Consider the following 18,766-nt stretch of genomic DNA (forward strand, 5'->3'; position numbering starts at 1 on the left):
GCGATGTGTGGCACAATTTGAATAATGGAGACTATTGTGCAGCATTATATGAATCTGTATTATATTTTGCCCACACCCCTTCCACATGAAGCACGTCCCTATATTTTTGGCAAGTGGGGGGAGCTGCTATTTTGTATGTGGCCCTCGGATACTCACACGAAATGTCAAGTGGCCCCTCAGCTGAAATAATTGCCCACCCCTGCTCTAGGACGTAAGAGAAATTGTAGAGAACTCTCTGGAGCTCAGAGATATGCATTCCCTCCTGAGGGCACTTTTTTTAAAACTGCCTGTGGGAGGGGGCATAGAGGGGAGGAGCCAGCACACCCCATTGAAGAAATTTAAAGTGTACTTGCTCCTTTGGACCCAGACTATAAAAAAATTGTATTTTGGAAAATTGTATTTGGAAGATTCAACCTGAATTAACCGCAAAATGTTCAAGTTGTATACTGTGAGCAAGAGTTTCAAAAGCCAGCATGTTGTACTTAACTACACTGGCCTCATTTTAAAGGGGGGGGGGGGGGGGGGGGGGGGGGGGAAGTGTCATTTAAAAAGACATGTCAGAAAACACACATGATGGGGTGGATGACAATTACATGTGTCTCACCAGATTGTTTGCAGGCATGTCCAGGAAACTGTACACCACATTTTAAGTCGTCTGTTCTGATCTGCCCCTGTGATCAGGAACCTCCAAAAGGGAACCCTGCAAGAATAAAAACATGATGATGATTTTGCTATCAGCGTTGCTGTATTAACGGTTTGTTAAATATCACACTGGGTACCCTGGGTAGTTTGTTCTCGTACACATAATGCTTCCCAATGCCCAGCAATAACTGAACATTTCAATATAATAGATAAAACGTAAAATAAATAGCAATTGCAGAGCTGTGGAAACTCAATATTTTGAGTATTATGCAATATACCTGCAGTAAATTTATTAGGGTTGAGAACGATTGATAACTGTTCATCTGTACATGCATGAATATACTATATGTAGCAGAAGTGAATAGGCGTCTCTTACGTAATTATAACAAAATTGTTTCACTGTACTGCTAATTTGGTGAGACATATCACTTAACATCTAAAATAACGATTAAGTTCCACTCATATCACATTTATTAACAGTTCACTAAAAACATGGCAAAAGGGAGTCCATTGTTTTACAGAAATCATTTTTTCTCCTTCTATTCCTGTACATTGGAGGAGACAATAGGAACAGAGGGTTATCTGGGGTTATCTGGTCCTATTGTGACCTCTAATCTACACAAAACAGTATTTCTGTAAAACAATGGACACCTTTTTGCTATATATAATTAAATGTTAATAAATATGTGATTTTAAAGGTGAAATATCTTGCCAAATTGGCGGTTCTTGCTGATGGTGTAACAATTTTGTGTTATAATTACATACAGATGGTGCCACGGTAATAGTGGCTCTGTTTGCGACTAGGTGCCACGACTAGGTGCCACGGGCGCACAGCCGTGGACGAATAGAATGAACGTGCTTCGTCGACGCGCAAGCTCCCCGTTCACTTTGAATGGGAGCGCCTGTGTACGCTCGGTGGCTGGCCGAGACGCAGGCAAGCCGCTCGCCCCCCGCCTGCGATGCAGCCACTCTTAATGAGCTTGACTCCATCTGTAAGAGGCGCCTGTTCGCTGCTGCTACATTTATTGTTCTTTCAGTTCTTGATAACAGGGAACTTAGTGAAAGAGGCTGACTTTAACGATCTTTGAGATATATCAATTTTATATTAGTAGTGCAGAAGGAGAGTATTGTTTATATGCACTGAATAGAGTTTAACGCATGCAAAGCCGCAGCTGCCTTCTATCCCAGTGTTTCCCCCGCCCCTCCGTATTACTCAGCTTGCTGGGCGGAGTTCAGCGTTATAACATCATGACGTCATACGTTGTGGTGCATCTTTTTAAATGGAGACGCAAAGGAGAAGCAGCCATCATCTCAACACATAGCATCAGGAGGAGGAGGCAGCGCTTGGATAGGTGCGGCCCAAGCCGGGAGGCGGTGTATTCAGCGGGAAGCGGCAACCGGAGGAGGACGGGACCGACGGCAGTCCCACATTACTACTCACACACCCCTCCCCTACAGCTTTTCTCTTTATGGAAATTAGATATCTTCTACAGTGGTGGGTGCATGCTTCTCTTCCACTTCCGTTCCTTATATTGATCCATCAAATCTGTAGAAGATGCTAAATATTTAACATTGCAATAATAGGATTTTAATAACTACCAGTAAATCCTTTTCTCTTAGTCCGTAGAGCAGTGTTTCCCAACCTCGGTCCTCAAGACACACTAACAGTGCAGGTTTTAGTGATATCCAGGCTTCAGCACAGATGACTTAATTAGTACCTCAGTTATTCTGATTTAACCATCTGTGCTGCAGCCTGGATATCACTAAAACCTGCACTGTTGGTGTGCCTCGAGGACTGCGGTTGGGACTGCCTGCCGTAGAGGATGCTGGGGTCACCATTAGAACCATGGGGTATAGACGGGATCCACAGGAGACATGGGCACTTTAAGACTTTCAACGGGTGTGAACTGGCTCCTCCCTCTATGTCCCTCCTCCAGACTCCAGTTATAGGAACTCTGCCCAGGGAGACGGACATTTCGTAGAAAGGATTTATTGTTAAACTAAGGTGAGATTCATACCAGCTCACACCTCATGCATGCCGCACAATGTGGCATTCAACAGAACACAAGCCAACGGCATGAACAATTTCAGCAACAGGCTGACTATAAACTTAAGACAACATGTGTGTAACCACAACTAATAACTGCAGATACAGTACGCACTGGAACGGGAGCCCAGCATCCTCTACGGACTAAGAGAAAATGATTTACTGGTAGGTAATAAAATACTATTTTCTCATACGTCCTAGAAGATGCTGGAGTCACCATTAGAACCATGGGGTTATAACAAAGCACTAGAACGGGCGGGAGAGTGCGGATGACTCTGCAGCACCGATTGACCAAACTTGAGGTCATCATCGGCCAAGGAATCAAACTTGTTAAACTTTGCAAAAGTATTTAGCAAAATTGCTCGGCAAAGTTGCAATGCCGAGACCCCTTGGGCGGCAGCCACCCAGTACGAGACCACCTTTCAAGTAGAATGGGCATTCACCGATTTCGGTAACGGTAATCAAGTCGTGGAATGAGCATGCTGAATCGTATTACATCGTATTACAGATCCAGCGTGCAATGGTCTGCTTGGAAGCAGAACACTCTTGTTGGAAGCATACAGGACAAACAGAGTCTCCGTTTTCCTAACCTGAGCCGTTCTGGCGACATAAATTTTCAAGGCTCTGACCACATCCAGAGACTTTGATTCAATTAAGGCATCAGTAGCCACTGGCACCACAATATAGACGTTATGGTAAGAACTTACCGTTGATAACGTGATTTCTCTTATGTCCACAGGTATCCACAGGATAACATTGGGATATGCCGGAGCGACAGAGGAAATGGCACCAAACGGTCACAAGCTTTCTGGCCTCCCAGGACGCATCGGGGCTTTCACCATATAATCCCGCCCACTGAATCAGTCAAATCAGTTCTTTCCACAGCAATTAGGCAAGAGCATCAGGTAGAAACCTATTCAGGCGATAAAAACACACATGCACACCCTTCCATGCAAGAGGGAAGAGATTTAGTGATTGTAAAGATCCTCAAATCAGGTGCGTCAGGGTGGGACCCCTGTGGATACCTGTGTACATAAGAGAAATCACGTTATCAACGGTAGGTTCTTACCATAATGTCTATTTCTCTGGCTGGGTCCACAGGTTATCCACAGGTAACGGGTAAAGTATACAAGGCATAATGTCTGATGAATGTGTTTATGGAAGACCATGTGGCTGCCTTATAAATCTGTTATGCTGAAGCACCATGTTGTGCTGCCCATGAAGGACCTACCTTACGTGTAGAGTGAGCAGAGACACATTATCAACGGTAAGTTCTTATCATAACGTCTATTTCTATGAATCCACAGGATAACATTGGGATTCCCAAAGCCAGTTTTAGTGGTGGGGACGCTCCTGATTACACAGGAGAACCTTTCGCCCGAATTCTGCGTCATGAGAGGCAAAAGTATCCAAGGCATAATGTCTAATGAATGTGTTTATGGAAGACCATGTGGCTGCCTTACAAATCTGTTATGCTGAAGCACCATGTCGTGCTGCCCATGAAGGACCTACCTTACGTGTAGAGTGAGCAGAGACAATAGCCGGAGTAGGGAGATCTGCACAAGAATAAGCTTCTGATATTACCATTCGGAGCCATCTTGCCAGTGTCTGTTTACTAGCCGGCCATCCTCTTCTATGAAATCCATAGAGGATGAAGAGAGAATCTGTTTTTCTGCTGGCACTAGTACGATCTATGTAGATTCTTAATGCTCGGACTACGTCCAGTGACGCTTCTCCCGCAGACAGTCCCGGTACTTGAAAAGCTGGGACTACAATCTCTTCGTTAAGATGAAACATTTAAACCACCTTAGGAAGATAACCAGATCTAGTACTGAGAACTGCTTTATCTGGAAAAAACTTAGGAAAGGAGACTTACACGACAGCACTCCTAAATCTGATCCTCTTCTAGCTGAGGCCATTGCCAGTAGAAAGAGTACTTTAGCCGTTAACCATTTAAGATCTGCTCTCTTAAGTGGTTCAAACGGAGATCACTGAAGAATTTAAGAACTAGATTCAAATCCCAGGGAGCTGCAGGAGGAACAAATGGAGGTTGAATGCGTACAAATCCCTGAAAAAAAGTACGCACATCCTGTAAATCAGCAATCTTTCGCTGAAACCATACAGTTAATGCTGAAACTTCAACTCTCAAAGAAGCTACTTTCAAACCCTTATCCAATCCTGCTTGAATGAAATCCAAAATCCTGGATACTTTAAAGATCTTGGATTCAAACTTTTTTCACTACACCAATGAATATAGGCTTGCCATATTCGATGATAAATACGTGCTCAGGAAGGCTTTCTTGCTCTAAGCATAGTTTGAAAATCCTCTAGCTTCTAGGATAGAGGTTTCAACAGCCACGCCGTCAAAGAGACGATCCAGATGGCTCTGACAAAAAGGACCCTGCATTAGCAGATCTGGACGTTGAGGGAGAAGTATTGGTGCTTCCATGGACATCCTCAGTAGATCTGTGTACCAATGCCTTCTTGGCCAAGCTGGAGCTATTAGAATTATTGCTCCTTTTGCTTGCTTTATTTTTCTCACTACTCTGGGTAACAGAGATATTGGAGAAAACAGATACGCCAGATGAAATTTCCATTTTACGGACAGTGCGTCTACAAGGACCGCTCCGGGATTCTTTGTTCTTGATCGGTACCTTGGAAATTTGTTGTTTAGATAAGACGCCATGAGGTCTATCTATGGTAGACCTCATCTGTTCACTATAGTCTGAAACACTTCTGGGTGTAATGCCCATTCAGTTTCCTGAATGGTGTGTTGACTGAGAAAATCCGCTTACCAGTTTAGTACACCTGGAACAAACACTGCTGACAATGCTGGAAGCTCTGCACACCTTAGTATGGGAGCTACTTCCTTCATCAATCTTTTGCTGTGAGTTCCTCCTTGATGATTGAGGTACGCTACTGCTGATGCATTGTCTGAGCGAGTCTGGACTGGTCTTCCTTGCAGACTATCCTTTGCCTGAACCAGAGCCATATAAATGGCCCTTATTTCTAACAGATTTATTGGCAGGCGACTTTCCCTTATGGACCATTTTCCCTGGAACCAAAGGCTTTCGAGTACCGCTCCCCAGCCTTGAAGACTGGCATCTGTTATCAGGACTTGCCATTCTTTTATCCAAAAGGGTCTCCCCTTGTTTAAATGGTCTGTCTGTAGCCACCACGCTAGAGACCTTTTTATGTTTACTGGAAACTTTATCATCTGTTTTTTATCGTCTGATGATTTCCGTTCCATTTGGTCAGAATAAGGTGATGTAGTGGTCTGGAGTGGAATTGTGCATATTCCACCATGTCGAAAGTTGATACCATCAGACCCAACAGTCGCATTGCTGCATGGACTGGCATTGTCTGAGTGTGCAACGCATCCTGAGTCATGACCTGCACCTTGACTATCTTTTTCTCTGGTTTAGAAAACTCTCTGTAGACCTGAATCCAATATGGCCCCCAAATAAACCATCCGCTGTGACGGATTCAGAGATGACTTTTCCCAGTTTATGAGCCACCCGTGTCTCTGTAAACAAACTATTGTATGTTGAAGATGGCTCAAAAGTAAATCCTGCGAATGTGCTAGGATAAACAGGTCGTCGAGGTATGGAAATATTCTTATCCCCTGCTTGCGGAGACAAGCTGCCATAACCACCATAATTTTGGTAAACACTCTGGGTGCTGTTGCTAGCCCGAAGGGCAAGGCCTGGAGCTGAAAATGTTCCTGGAGGATGGCAAACCTGAGGTAACATTGATGAGACCTTGCTATAGGCACATGTAGGTAAGCATCCTGTATATCAAGAGATACCATGTAATCTCCCAGTTCCATAGTCAATATTATGGAGCGTAATGTCTCCATGTGGAACCTTGGAAACCAAATGTATTTTGTTTAACATTTTGAGATTGAGAATTGGTCGGAATGACCCATTTGGCTTCTGAATCAAAAATAGATTGGAGTAAAAACCCTGTCCCCTTTGTGATGGAGGTACTGGGACAATCACACCCGACAGAAGCAATTTTTGGACTGCTTCTTGCAGAGCATTGGCCTTCGACTCTATACGAGACGGGCTGGTGCAAAAAAATCTTTGAGGAGGATGCCTCCTGAATGGGAACCCATATCCGCGAGATACCACCTTCTGTACCCAAGCATCTGTTGTCGACTGTTCCCATATGTGTGCAAACTGAAGGAGTCGGCCCCCAACCCTGGAAACCTCCAGGCGGAGGCCCGTCTCTTCATGCTGGTGGTTTCTGTTCAGGCTCGGAAGCTGGCTTTCTACTAGCCCATTGCTTCCTACCCCTAGCTGATCTATTGAACAAGGGTTACTTAGACTTCTCCTTAGCTTTCTATTTGCCTTGCCATCGAAATGGCCAAAACTTTTAACCTCTAGTCTTAGGGTTATAACTAGCTGGAAATCTAACCTTTTTGGATTCAGCTTCCGATTCCAGAATATCAGACAATTGTTTCCCCAACAACATATTACCATTGAAAGGCAATGGTTCCAATTATTTCTTGGATTCTGCATCTGCTTTCCAAGTGCGTACCCAAACTGCACTACGAGCGGCTACTGTCAAGGCTGATGCTTTAGAAGCAATTGTACCCATACCAATTGCTGCTTCCTCCAAATATTGGGCAGCTTGTCTTAAACGGCCTAAATGATACCCCTGCTCCCTATTAAGGAAGGAGAGGCCATTCTCTAGTTCTTCCATCCATTCTACCATTGCCTTTGTCACTCACACTGAAGCCATAGCAGGCCTTACCACTGCTTCTGAGAGAGAAAATATATTTTTCACGAAGCTATCTACCCTTCTGTCTGTGACATCATTTAGTGAGGTAGAAGACAATGGTAAAGCAGATTTATGCACGAGTTGCATTACATGCATCTACTTTCGGAGGAACCTCTCTTTTTGAACAATCCGCAGCAGGAAATAGATAATAAGAATCTCATTTTTTCAGAATCTTAAATATTTTACTGGGCGTCGCCCAGGAGTCTTCCATCATTTCCGTCAGCTCCTCTGACGCTGGGAACTCAGTTATAACTGTTTTTGTTCGTTTAAACACAGGTGCTATAGATTTCAGCACTGTTTTGGCTGTTTCCTCCAAAGAGAGAATAGCCTTCATTGCATCAATAAGTTCAGCTACATCCTCTGAGCTGAAACTTTGTGATTGATCAGCATATGGAGTATTTGAATATACTGTATCATCATCTGTTGTATCATCTTGTGTAGTCTGCAACATAGACGTATCTGTCTTAGTCTTACCTGTACCTTGGTTACTTGTAGAGGCTACTGGAACCAAACCGTAGGAAGGGAGCTGCATGTATGGGTTAATAGTGTAACCTATTCCCTGGGGTGGTGCTGCCGGAGTTAACCTGTCCGCTATTGAAGACCAAGTCTGTGCGAACCTATTCCATGGTGGCTCTGCTGGTTGTTGAACCAATTCCTGTTTTTTTACTTTGCTGAAAAGCAAAACAGTTCGCACATAACCCCTCATAAGTGACCAACCTGCCTATACCAATTAACCCTGCTTTACAAGATAAACATGTTAGGGATGTAGGAGTGCCTGCTAAATTCTCCTAGTCACTTTTGATGCTCACGGACATGGTAATATTCTGTTTATGACTACGCAATTTGTGACTGAAAATCACCTATATATAAATATATAGAAGTAAGATCAATCTGACCACAACCGTGCACCTGAATTGAGGTTCAGAACAGGACTGACAACATAAAAAAAGTCAGCACACATACTAGCAGTCAGTCACATGTTAAAACATTAAATATTGTCATATGAGAATACAATCACCATCATAATAACTTACAAGTAAGTAGGAAAATTGTAGTTCTGTTTTTAACTGTTTTTTTTTCAAACAGAACATGCAGAAACAACAGTAATAAACAGGTCTCATATGCAATATGTACCAAAATAAACAATTCATACTAACAAGTAGAGAGAATTTTAGTACTGTATAACCCTTCCTCCATAGGGCGGGATACAGGGAGACTCACCCCACTTCCATAACCATCAAATACGCTTGCAAGACGCTGAGTGGATACAGACGCTACTGGTGTACACTGCCATTCTGATAATTGATGAAAGACACGGACGCTCACTAACGGACATGGACGCTCAGTGAATGCCACGTGTATGCAGACGCTAAGGCCTGCGACTCGGTCCGGCAATTTCTTGTGTACACAACCGCAGCGTCTAAGCTGCGACCGAGTAAACTCGTGGTAGCGTCTGAATCAGAAGTGAGGTCATTCATTTCATGAACGGGAGACACGAGGAAACTGGTCATGAACTTGGAGGAGGGGCGGCCAGGAAAGCGTGTAATTCCCCGTTGACATACTCTAAGGATCGCGGTCCCAACCTAGTCCTGGCGCCTATGATCCCTAAAGCATAGCGCTGTCGCACCTAAGAGTGGTCGGCGCATCAACACACTGTTTGTAGTCTCCACCAATACAGTGTAGCTGTGTCCGGAACCCCTAGTAAGAGGAAATCCATAGACTTACCTTCTCCCCATGCTCCGGCCACAGCCTGGTTACGTCTGCTGGACCTGCTAGAATCATCCGACACAGACGCCTGTCGAGACAGCACTATACCGCGAAGGTAAGCGCTGTTGCGACCCGGTGGTGAGTTGTTGGAGTGACTCTTTCTAATATGCGTTTAAGACACTGTTTAGAAAGGTCACTCAAAAAAACATAGTAAGACTATAAAAATAAAAAAAACCTTCAGGATGCTTTATTAACAGCAGCCCAGTGACCATGGTCTTGCTCCTGCCACACCAAACAAAAAACTGATTTGACTGAGTCAGTGGGTGGGATTATATGGTGAAGCCCCTATGCATCCTGGGGGGCCAGAAAGCTCGTGACCGTTTGGTGCCATTTCTGCTGTTGCTCAGGCATATCCCAATGTTATCCTGTGTATAACCTGTGGACCCAGCCAGAGAAAGGTTGGTTCATGTGGAAAGATGAAACCACCTTCGGCAGAAATTGCTGACGAGTCCTCAACTCTGCTCTATCTTCCTGGAAGATTAAATAAGGGCTCTTGTGAGACAAGGCCGCTAACTCAGACACTCGCCTTGCGTATGCAAAGGCCAACAAAATTACCACTTTCCAAGTGAGGAATTTCAATCCCACCTTCTGTAAAGGTTCAAACCAATGTGATTGAAGGAACTGCAACACCACGTTAAGATCCCATGGTGCCACTGGGGGCACAAATGGAGGTTGGATGTGCAACACACCTTTTCACGAAAGTCTGAACTTCTTGAAGGGAGGCCAATTGTTTTTGAAAGAAAATTGATATGGCTGAAATCTGTACCTTAATTGAGCCCAACTTTAGGCCCGCATCCACACCTGCTTGTAGACAATGGAGAAAACGTTCTAGTTGAAATTCTTCCGTAGGAGCCTTCTTGGATTCACACCAAGAAACATATTTTCTCCAAATACAGTGGTAATGTTTAGACATTACTCCTTTCCTGGCCTGAAAAAGTGTGGGAATGACTTCACTGGGAATACCCTTTTGGGCTAGGATTTGGCGTTCAACCGCCATGCCATCAAAAGTAGCAGCGGTAAGTCTTGATACACGCACGGCCCCTGCTGTAACAGGTCCTCACGTAGAGGAAGAGGCCAAGGATCACCTATGAGTAATTCCTGAAAATCTGGACACCAAGCCCTCCTTGGCCAGTCTGGGACAATGAGGATCGCTTGAATCTTTGTTCTTATGATCTTTAGAACTTTCGGAATGAGAGGAAGTGGAGGGAATACATACTCCGACTGAAAACACCCATGGTGTCACCAGTGCATCCACTGCTATTGCTTGAGGGTCCCTCGACCTGGAACAATATCTCTGGAGCTTCTTCTAGAGACGAGATGTCATCATGTCTATTTGAGGAATTCCCCAAGGACTTGTCACTTCTGTGAAGACCTCTTGATGGAGGCCCCACTCTCCTGGATGGAGATCGTGTCTGCTGAGGAAGTCTGCTTCCCAGTTGTCCACTCCTGGAATGAAGATCGCCGACAGAGCGCTTGTATGTCTTTCCGCCCAGCGGAGAACTTTTGTGGTCTCTGCCATTGCCGCCCTGCTCTTTGTTCCACCCTGGCGGTTTATGTGCGCTAGTAAAAGTTGTAAAACAAAGCGCTTGAGATTGTATGTAAACAATGTGTGTGAGTTGTAACCGTTAAAAAGTATAAATGATAAGTGCAATACCTGAAAAAAAAGGGGTTAGATAAATGTTTACAGCCCTTTTTAATAAATTGTGCTGCGGTCTCCAGTTGTACTTCTGAGGTTCCAAGTATGCCGTTTAAGTGAAGGTAGATCTAGGTATAGTCCCGGTCACCTAACTTTCCCTATACTACCAACCTTAGCAAGGTGGTGAAGTCCGTCTACTTCTGTCCTCCTCCGGCTGGTTCCCCCGCTCCATCTTCCTGCTTTCTCCGGCCGCCCGACTCGTGCGCTGTTCAGCGCTTGATGACTAATTGCTGTCCCGGTCTGTAAGGCGGCTTTTGAAGAGAAACCAGAAGCGTGCTGGTGAAGAAGCAAAGGAGTCTTTGTTTTGTTGTAGAGTCCGTGAGAATCAGCGCTTCCTCCAACGCGTTTCAGGCTGCAAGCCCTTAATCATGGTTTATGTGCGCTACTGCTAGGACGGGCAGGTTGCAAAGAAGACGTTCCGTTTGAAGGAGGCCGTTGTAAATGGCCCTTAACTCCAGGACGTTTATGTGTAGACAAACTTCCTTGCTTGACCATTTTCCCTGGAAGGTTTCCGCTGTGTGACTGCTCCCCAGCCTCGGAGACTCGCATCCGTGGTTACTAGGATCCAGTCCTGGATCCCGAACCTGCGTCCCTCTAGGAGGTGAGAGCTGTGCAGCCACCACAGTAGAGAGATACTGGTCTTGGAGGACAGGATTATTTTCCGGTGCATGTGCAGATGGGATCCGGACCACTTGTCCAATAGGTCCCATTGAAACACTCTGGCATGGAATCTGCCAAACTGAATGGCCTCGTAGGCCCCCACCATCTTCCCCAGCAATCGAGTGCATTGATGAATTGATACTCTCGCTGGTTTCAGAATTTGTTTGACCAAACTCTGAATTTCCAGAGCCTTCTCTTCTGGAAGAAAAGCTCTCTGTAATTCCGTGTCCAGAATCATTCCCAAAAACAACAGCTGCTTTGTCGGATTCAACTTCGACTTCGGCAAGTTTACGAGCCAACCATGTTGCTGCAGAACTGTCAGGGAGAACGCAATGTCCTGCTCCAGTTTGTCTTTGGATCTCGCCTTTATCAGGAGATCGTCCAGGTAAGGGATAATTGTGACTAATTGCTTGCGAAGGATAACCATCATATCCGCCATTACCTTGGTGAAAATTGTCGGAGCCGTGGACAGACCAAACGGCAACGTCTGAAATTGGTAATGACAATCCTGAATAGCAAACCTCAGGTAAGCCTGATGCAGAGGATAAATGGGGACGTGTAAGTAGGCATCCTCTATGTCGACCGACACCATGAAATCGCCTTCCTCCAGACTGGAGATCACTGCTCGGAGAGATTCCATCATGAATTTGAATTTTCTTTAGGTAAAGATTGAGGGACTTTAGGTTCAGAATTCGTCTGACCGAGCTGTCCGGTTTCGGGACCACAAACAGGCTTGAATAAAAGCCTTCTCCCTGTTGTGACGGGGGAACCCTGACAATGACTTGATCCAGACACAACTTTTGTATTGCATCGCATACTACCTCCCTGTTCGTAAGAGAAGCTGGAATGGCTGATTTGAAAAAACGTCGAAGGGGTACGTCTTGAAACTCTAGTTTGTACCCCTGGGATACTATTTCTAAAATCCATGGGTTTAGGGACGAACGAGCCCAGAATTGACTGAATTGACTCCCGCAGCGGAGCCCCAGCGTCATGCGGTGGATTTGGCAGAAGCTGGGAAGGACTTCTGCTCCTGGGAAACTGCCACGGCCGGAGATCTTTTACCTTTTCCTCTTCTTCTATTGGCAAGTAAGGAGTAAGCCTTTTTTGTATTTATTTGGCCGAAAGGACTGCATCTGAAAGTGGTGAGCTTTCTTTTGTTGTGAAGGAACATAAGGCAACAATGAAGACTTACCCGCGGTAGCCGTAGATAACAAATGAGCGAGACAGTCACCAAACAAGACACTAGCTTTATATGGAAGAGACTCCATAGCTTTCTTAGAGTCAGCATCAGCATTTTATTGATAAATCCACAATGCCCTTCTAGCGGAGACTGCCATGGCACTGGCTTTTGAACCCAAAATGCCAATATCTCTCGCCGCTTCCTTTAGGTAGGCTGCAGTGTCCCTGATATAACCCAGCGTTAAAAAGATGCTATCCCTATCTGAATATCTATATCAGATGACCAGTTATCTGCCCACTTTTCGATAGCACTACTCACCCACGCAGATGCAATGGTTGGTCTGAGAAGTGTACCTGTGGTGACGTAAATGGATTTTAACGTATTTTCCTGTCTACGATCCGCAGGATCCTTTAGGGCAGCCGTGTCAGGAGACGGTAAAGCCACCTTTTAGACAATCGTGATAGAGACTTGTCCACAATGGGGGGTGACTCGCACTTTTCTCTATCCCCAGAGGGGAACGGATACGCCAACTGAATCCTTTTGGGAATCAGAAATTTTTTGTCAGGATTTTATCAAATTTTTTCAAAAAGAGTATTCAGTTCATGAGCAGGAGCAAACATTACCTCAGGTTTCATTCCCTTATACATACAGACCCTAGTATCAGGAACAGCCGGGTCCTCAGTGATATGTAACACATCTTTTATCGCCACAATCATGTACTGAATGTTCTTCGCCAATTTTGGGTCTTATCTGGTATCACTATAGTCGACACTGGAGTCAGTGTCCGTGTCGGTATCTGTGTCTGCCAACTGAGCAAACGAACGTTTATGTGCACCCGAGGGGGTCTGGACCTGTGATAACACATCCTCCACAGATTTCTTCCATGCCTGGTTCTGCAATTCAGATTTATCTAATCTCTTATTAATAAGAGCCACATTAGCATTCAACACATTTACCCAATCAGGAGTCGGCGGTGCCGACAGGGTCACTCCCACAGCCGTTTCCCTAACAGTCTCCTCCTGGGAAGAGCACTCAGCCTCAGACATGCCGACACACGTGTACCGACACCCACAGACAGTAAAGCCTGTCAGAGAAAAACAGACAGAGTTTGCCAGCTCACAACCCAGCGCTCAATCCCGGTTCTGAAACGTTAATATAAAACCTCAGACCTGTAGCTCTTGTATAATATCTTATATTTGCACCAAATTAACTGTGCCCCCCCCCCCCTGCACCCTGTTACTTGTACAGCAGTGTTGAGGAAGGACCAGCATCTCTGAAGCTATTTGAACAGAAAATGGTGCTGATGAGAGCAGTGATGGCAAAGCCCCGCCGCCTTAATGGCGCGCTTCAGCCCCGCTATTTTTTAAGATACATATTCTGGCGGGGGGATAGAATCCAGTGCCTAGGCACTTATAATCCACTTTGCCAGCCTTAAATTATGAAGTGTATGCTGCCCGGGGCGCCCCCCCCCCCCCCCCCCTTGCACCCTTCAGTGTTGCTGTGCGTGGGAGCATGGCGCGCAGCGCGATCACTGTGCGGTACCTCAGAAGCCATCACTGAAGTCTTCTATCTTCTTCTACTTACCTGTCTTCTGACTTCTGGCTCTGCAAGGGGGGTGACGGCAGGCTCTGGGAATGAACCCCTAGGCGTACCTAGTGTTCCACACCCTCAGGAGCTAATGGTGTCCTGTAGCCAAGAAGCAGAGCCTTTAAACTCATTAGAAGTAGGTCTGACTTCTCTCCCCTAAGTCCCACAATGCAGGGAGACTGTTGCCAGCAAATCTCCCTGAAAATAAAAAAACTAACAAAATCTTTTCAGAGGAACTCAGTAGAGCTCCTCTAAGTGCATCCAGTATGCCTGGGCACAATTCTAAAACTGGAGTCTGGAGGAGGGGCATAGAGGGAAGAGCCAGTTCACACCTCTTTCAAAGTCTTAAAGTGCGCATGTCTCCTGCGGATCCCGTCTATACCCCATGGTTCTTATGGTGTCCTCAGCATCCTCTAGGACATATGAGAAATAACCATACGCGCCACATGGGACTCTACAGGCGGAGGGATTTCCCAATTTTTACAGACCTCCACAGAGAGAGGATAGCGAGCCAACAGTCTCTTACTTGGTGTGAATTTTGTGCCTAGATTTTCCCAGGATTCCTGACGTATGTCAACCAGGTGATCAGAATGAGGTAAAACTTGTTTAACCACCTTCTTACTTTTAAACCTGTCCGGTTTCTTAGAGACAGTCTCAGGCTCAGGATTATCACACACCAGTAGAATGAGCCTGATTGATTCAATCAAATCCGGGACATCCACCAATGACTTCCCTTCCGCATCAGAAACATCTGTATCAGTGTCTGTGGGGTCAGTATATGCACCGTCCTCGTTAAGAGGACGTGTCTGGTATAGCAGTGGATTGGGAGGAGGTAATGGCCCGTTTAGAAGACGACTTAGTCTTAGGTGGGCGAGAGTGACACTTAGATTTAGTCATAGATCGGTTCAAATGGTGTAACTGAGTGGAAAGCTAATCCGCCCATGGCGGGTTAACAGCAGGGACCATAAACTGTTGCAGTGGCACAGGTGGTACCACAGGGGGCGTCAATTTAGTTACAAGCGTGTTTAACAATGTGGAAAATGTAGCCCAAGGTGGGTCTTGGGATGCCCCAGGTGCTACCGACACACTGGGGGGTAAGGAACCCCCTGAACCTGAACTCTCTCAGCTGCCAAATTATCCTCTGTTACGTCCGCTGCCTCGCTACCACGCAGTGTGGGAGAAGCCCCAGGGTCGTTGCCACGTGTAGCAGACATAACTATGTGCACAATATTGGCCAACCGGGTACAAAGTGTGGCAGCACTATACCTATCAAGAACTCTCAGTAAAGTGTGCCTATGATTGCACAGACTGGGAGTTCAAGAGATATAGACTATATGGTGACTATAAATCACAAGTAAAAATACACTGTCAGTATATCTTGTGATACAATCCTATATGAAACAGAAAGAAAACCTGAAACACTTGGCCCCCTCAGTTATAGCAATATAGGAATAGCCCACTGAGTGAAATATCCTGTAATAAGGCAACCACGCAGCAGCTATATGCACACACACAGATATAGTCACAAGTGTACCAAGAGTACCATGCAGAAATAATGTACCATAAAACTGCACTGGACTAGCAATATAAAGTAACACTCAGTATGGCTATGTGTGTTAACAATAGATATTACAAAGCACAGTTAACACTGGATGTATATAACAGGGTGTTTGTACCACACAACCCTGAATGTATGTACTCTTTCCTAACTAACACTGTCCCAGTGACAAGTAGAATACTTAAGTGTCCTGTAAGAAGCACAGCAATGGCAGTCGGGCGATTCTACAGAGAAGGATTTGCCCCAGCAGTACTAGAAACAGCTCAGCTCAAGCTATGATGGCCGCTGGTTAGGAGTGAGGGAGAGATATGCAGCTTCAGGGCGGGAACATTGCCGAAATGGCGCCCTGGGGCTGTGGGGAGGGGCCTCAGGTCCGACCTGCTCCCACTGCTGGCATCCCCACCAGGTACTGCAGACGGTGAAAATGGGGTTAATATGAAGAAAAAAAAACCTGACCTGTGCCCATGAACGTCCCTGGTGGCTAGTGGAGTGGCTGCCCAGTAATCAATGTCCACGGCCGCGCTGGATCGCGGTACAGTGCGGGCACAGAATCCCCTTACCTCCCCCTTGTCTGCGGCCCCACGATCCGGGAGGACGGCAAGTGTGTGACTGACCTTTTAGAAAAAAAAACGTGCCTCCGCTGCAGTGACACGGCAACCACGACGTGGGAGTATACAGCACCGCTAGGTTGACGGAGCTGCACGCAGGCCAAGTCTATGAGACTTTGCTTGCTGCAGCCCTGGTAGTATTCTGTATAAGAATCTTCTGTCTTTAAAATTAAGCTCTGAATAGGCTGCCTGAGGCAGCCCAATTTGTTAAGTGCCTGCTTACTGCATGGCACCAACTTACAAACTGAGCTCCCTGTGCATGGAGGCGGGGTTATAGAGGAGGCGGCGCTGAGCATCTTCGGAACAGTCAAAAGCTTTGAGCCTGTTGGTGCTTCGGATCAATATCCTACTCTACACCCCGATGTTAATCCTTGTGGAACCCAGTGTACCCCGCAGCAGAAATAGGGATAGCAATGTGTGTGCTACACAAGAATAGAATCCACAAAGCAGCTATAGGCACACTCAGTCACAGGTACAACGCAGAAGTTATTACATATAAACAATAAAACTTAACTGGACTAGTAAAGCTACATATAGATATCTATGCATACAGATATAACAATGTACAGTAAACACTGGATGTATAACACAGAATACTTGTACTAAATATTCAGAGAGCAGTACACTTGATCTTAACTAACACTGTCTAAAATGACATGTAGAATACTTAAGTGTCTGTAAAAGCACAGCTCTGATGTGAAGATGGCACCAAAATCACAGCAAGGAGTGAGGGAGAGTGAACTGCAACTCCAGGGCCGGAACACCTGAAGTAGATGGCGCAAGGGGAGGGGATACAGGTCAGCACCTTATCCCCTTCTGCTGGACTTCACCACCGGGCACTGTGGAGCCTATAACAAACGGATTTTAGCAAATCCGACCTGTGCTCCCTGCCCTGGTGGATATAGTGGGGTGCCTGTGCGGCACAGTGTCCACGCCAGCAGCGCAGTCCGTCTTCCGGGACCGTGGCCGGATCACGATTTTCTGGCGGGTCCCACCTGGGGGACCCTCTTACCTCCTCTCCGAAGTGCAGCCACGCGATCCTGGAAAGCAGAAGCGGTGGTGTGCCTAAGAACCGGTGTGCTTCCGCTGCAAGTACCTGGCAACCAGGCCGCGAGAGTATACAGCGCCACTAAGGGAGGTGATAGAGCCACAGCACAGAATGTCCTAAGGACATATAAAGTGCTGCAGCCCTTGAAGTCTTCTAAAAAAAACCTCTTTTCAGGGCTGCCGAGCGCAGCCCCACCTGTTAGTGAATACCAAAAATATAAGAAAGCGCTAGGCTAAATTGTGTGTGTCAGTTATCCAGTTCCCACAGAACTTTTTACCATTAGTTTAATTTAATTCCTCTTAAAACGAACTGCTGCTCTCAAATACTTGGGGTGTTGATTCCCAATATTTTTAATAGAGCTAAACAGAGAAAATTTATTGAAAGCGCTGTCCAGTTTTAAGGAAACTTTTATTTAAAACATTAAATCACCAAAACTATATGCATTCACAATTAAAAACCAATCCTAAGGTTCTCTATATATAAGAGATCTAGCTATAACCTGTAGACATCACAGTATTCCAAAGCTTTTATGTCTTTGTAATACTTAGTTGCAACACAGCTGTGCACAGTGGATACAATTCAAATGTAACAGATGCCCTTTTTATACAGCAACAATTATATCAATAGCTCATAAATGGGTAATTATATATTCTTCTCCTACAGTGGGCATCAATAAACTATCAACAGCCTTTAAATATAAAAGCCAACCCCTTGGGGGTTATATATTTAATAAAACACAATCCCAGACATATCTAGAGAAATATATATTATTAACTTAAATCCTCCCGCTGAGATATTAGTATAAAACAAGTTTCAGCACTTTCACTGGGGATAAGCCCTCTGTATTTATGAATGGAACAATTACTCCGCCAGTCAATTAATCTCCTCACCGGGAGTGCTCAAAACCGGATACTTAGGATAGTCTTTCACGAGCGTCCCCGTGTATATTTTCACCTGTTAGTGACCTGCACTGCAGGCACCAACTTACAAACTGAGCTCCAGTGCCTGGAGGCGAGGCTATAGAGGAGACAGTGTAGTGCATCCTGGGAACAGTCAAAGTTTAACCTGTTGGTTCCTCAGATCAAGATTCAACTCTACACCCTGATGTTATTCCCTGTGGAATACCAGTGTACGCCGTTGCAGAAACTGGCATATTTTCAATTTGTCCAGTGCCATTTATTAAGACTG

At 45.4% G+C, this 18,766-nt stretch overlaps 1 protein-coding gene across 2 annotated transcripts in view; it reads right to left on the bottom strand.

Moving 5' to 3' along the window:
* Window positions 1-18,766, bottom strand: part of EDC4 (enhancer of mRNA decapping 4) — a 1,121,437-nt gene that overhangs the window by 703,091 nt on the left and 399,580 nt on the right. For both annotated transcript variants that reach the window (XM_063945256.1, XM_063945257.1), the window contains one exon: window positions 605-700. In XM_063945256.1, the coding sequence (XP_063801326.1) occupies window positions 605-700 (96 nt within the window). The remainder of the gene's footprint in view (window positions 1-604; window positions 701-18,766) is intronic.

Source organism: Pseudophryne corroboree, chromosome 11 (genome assembly GCF_028390025.1).
Source record: "Pseudophryne corroboree isolate aPseCor3 chromosome 11, aPseCor3.hap2, whole genome shotgun sequence".
Taxonomy (NCBI): Eukaryota; Metazoa; Chordata; class Amphibia; order Anura; family Myobatrachidae; genus Pseudophryne; species Pseudophryne corroboree.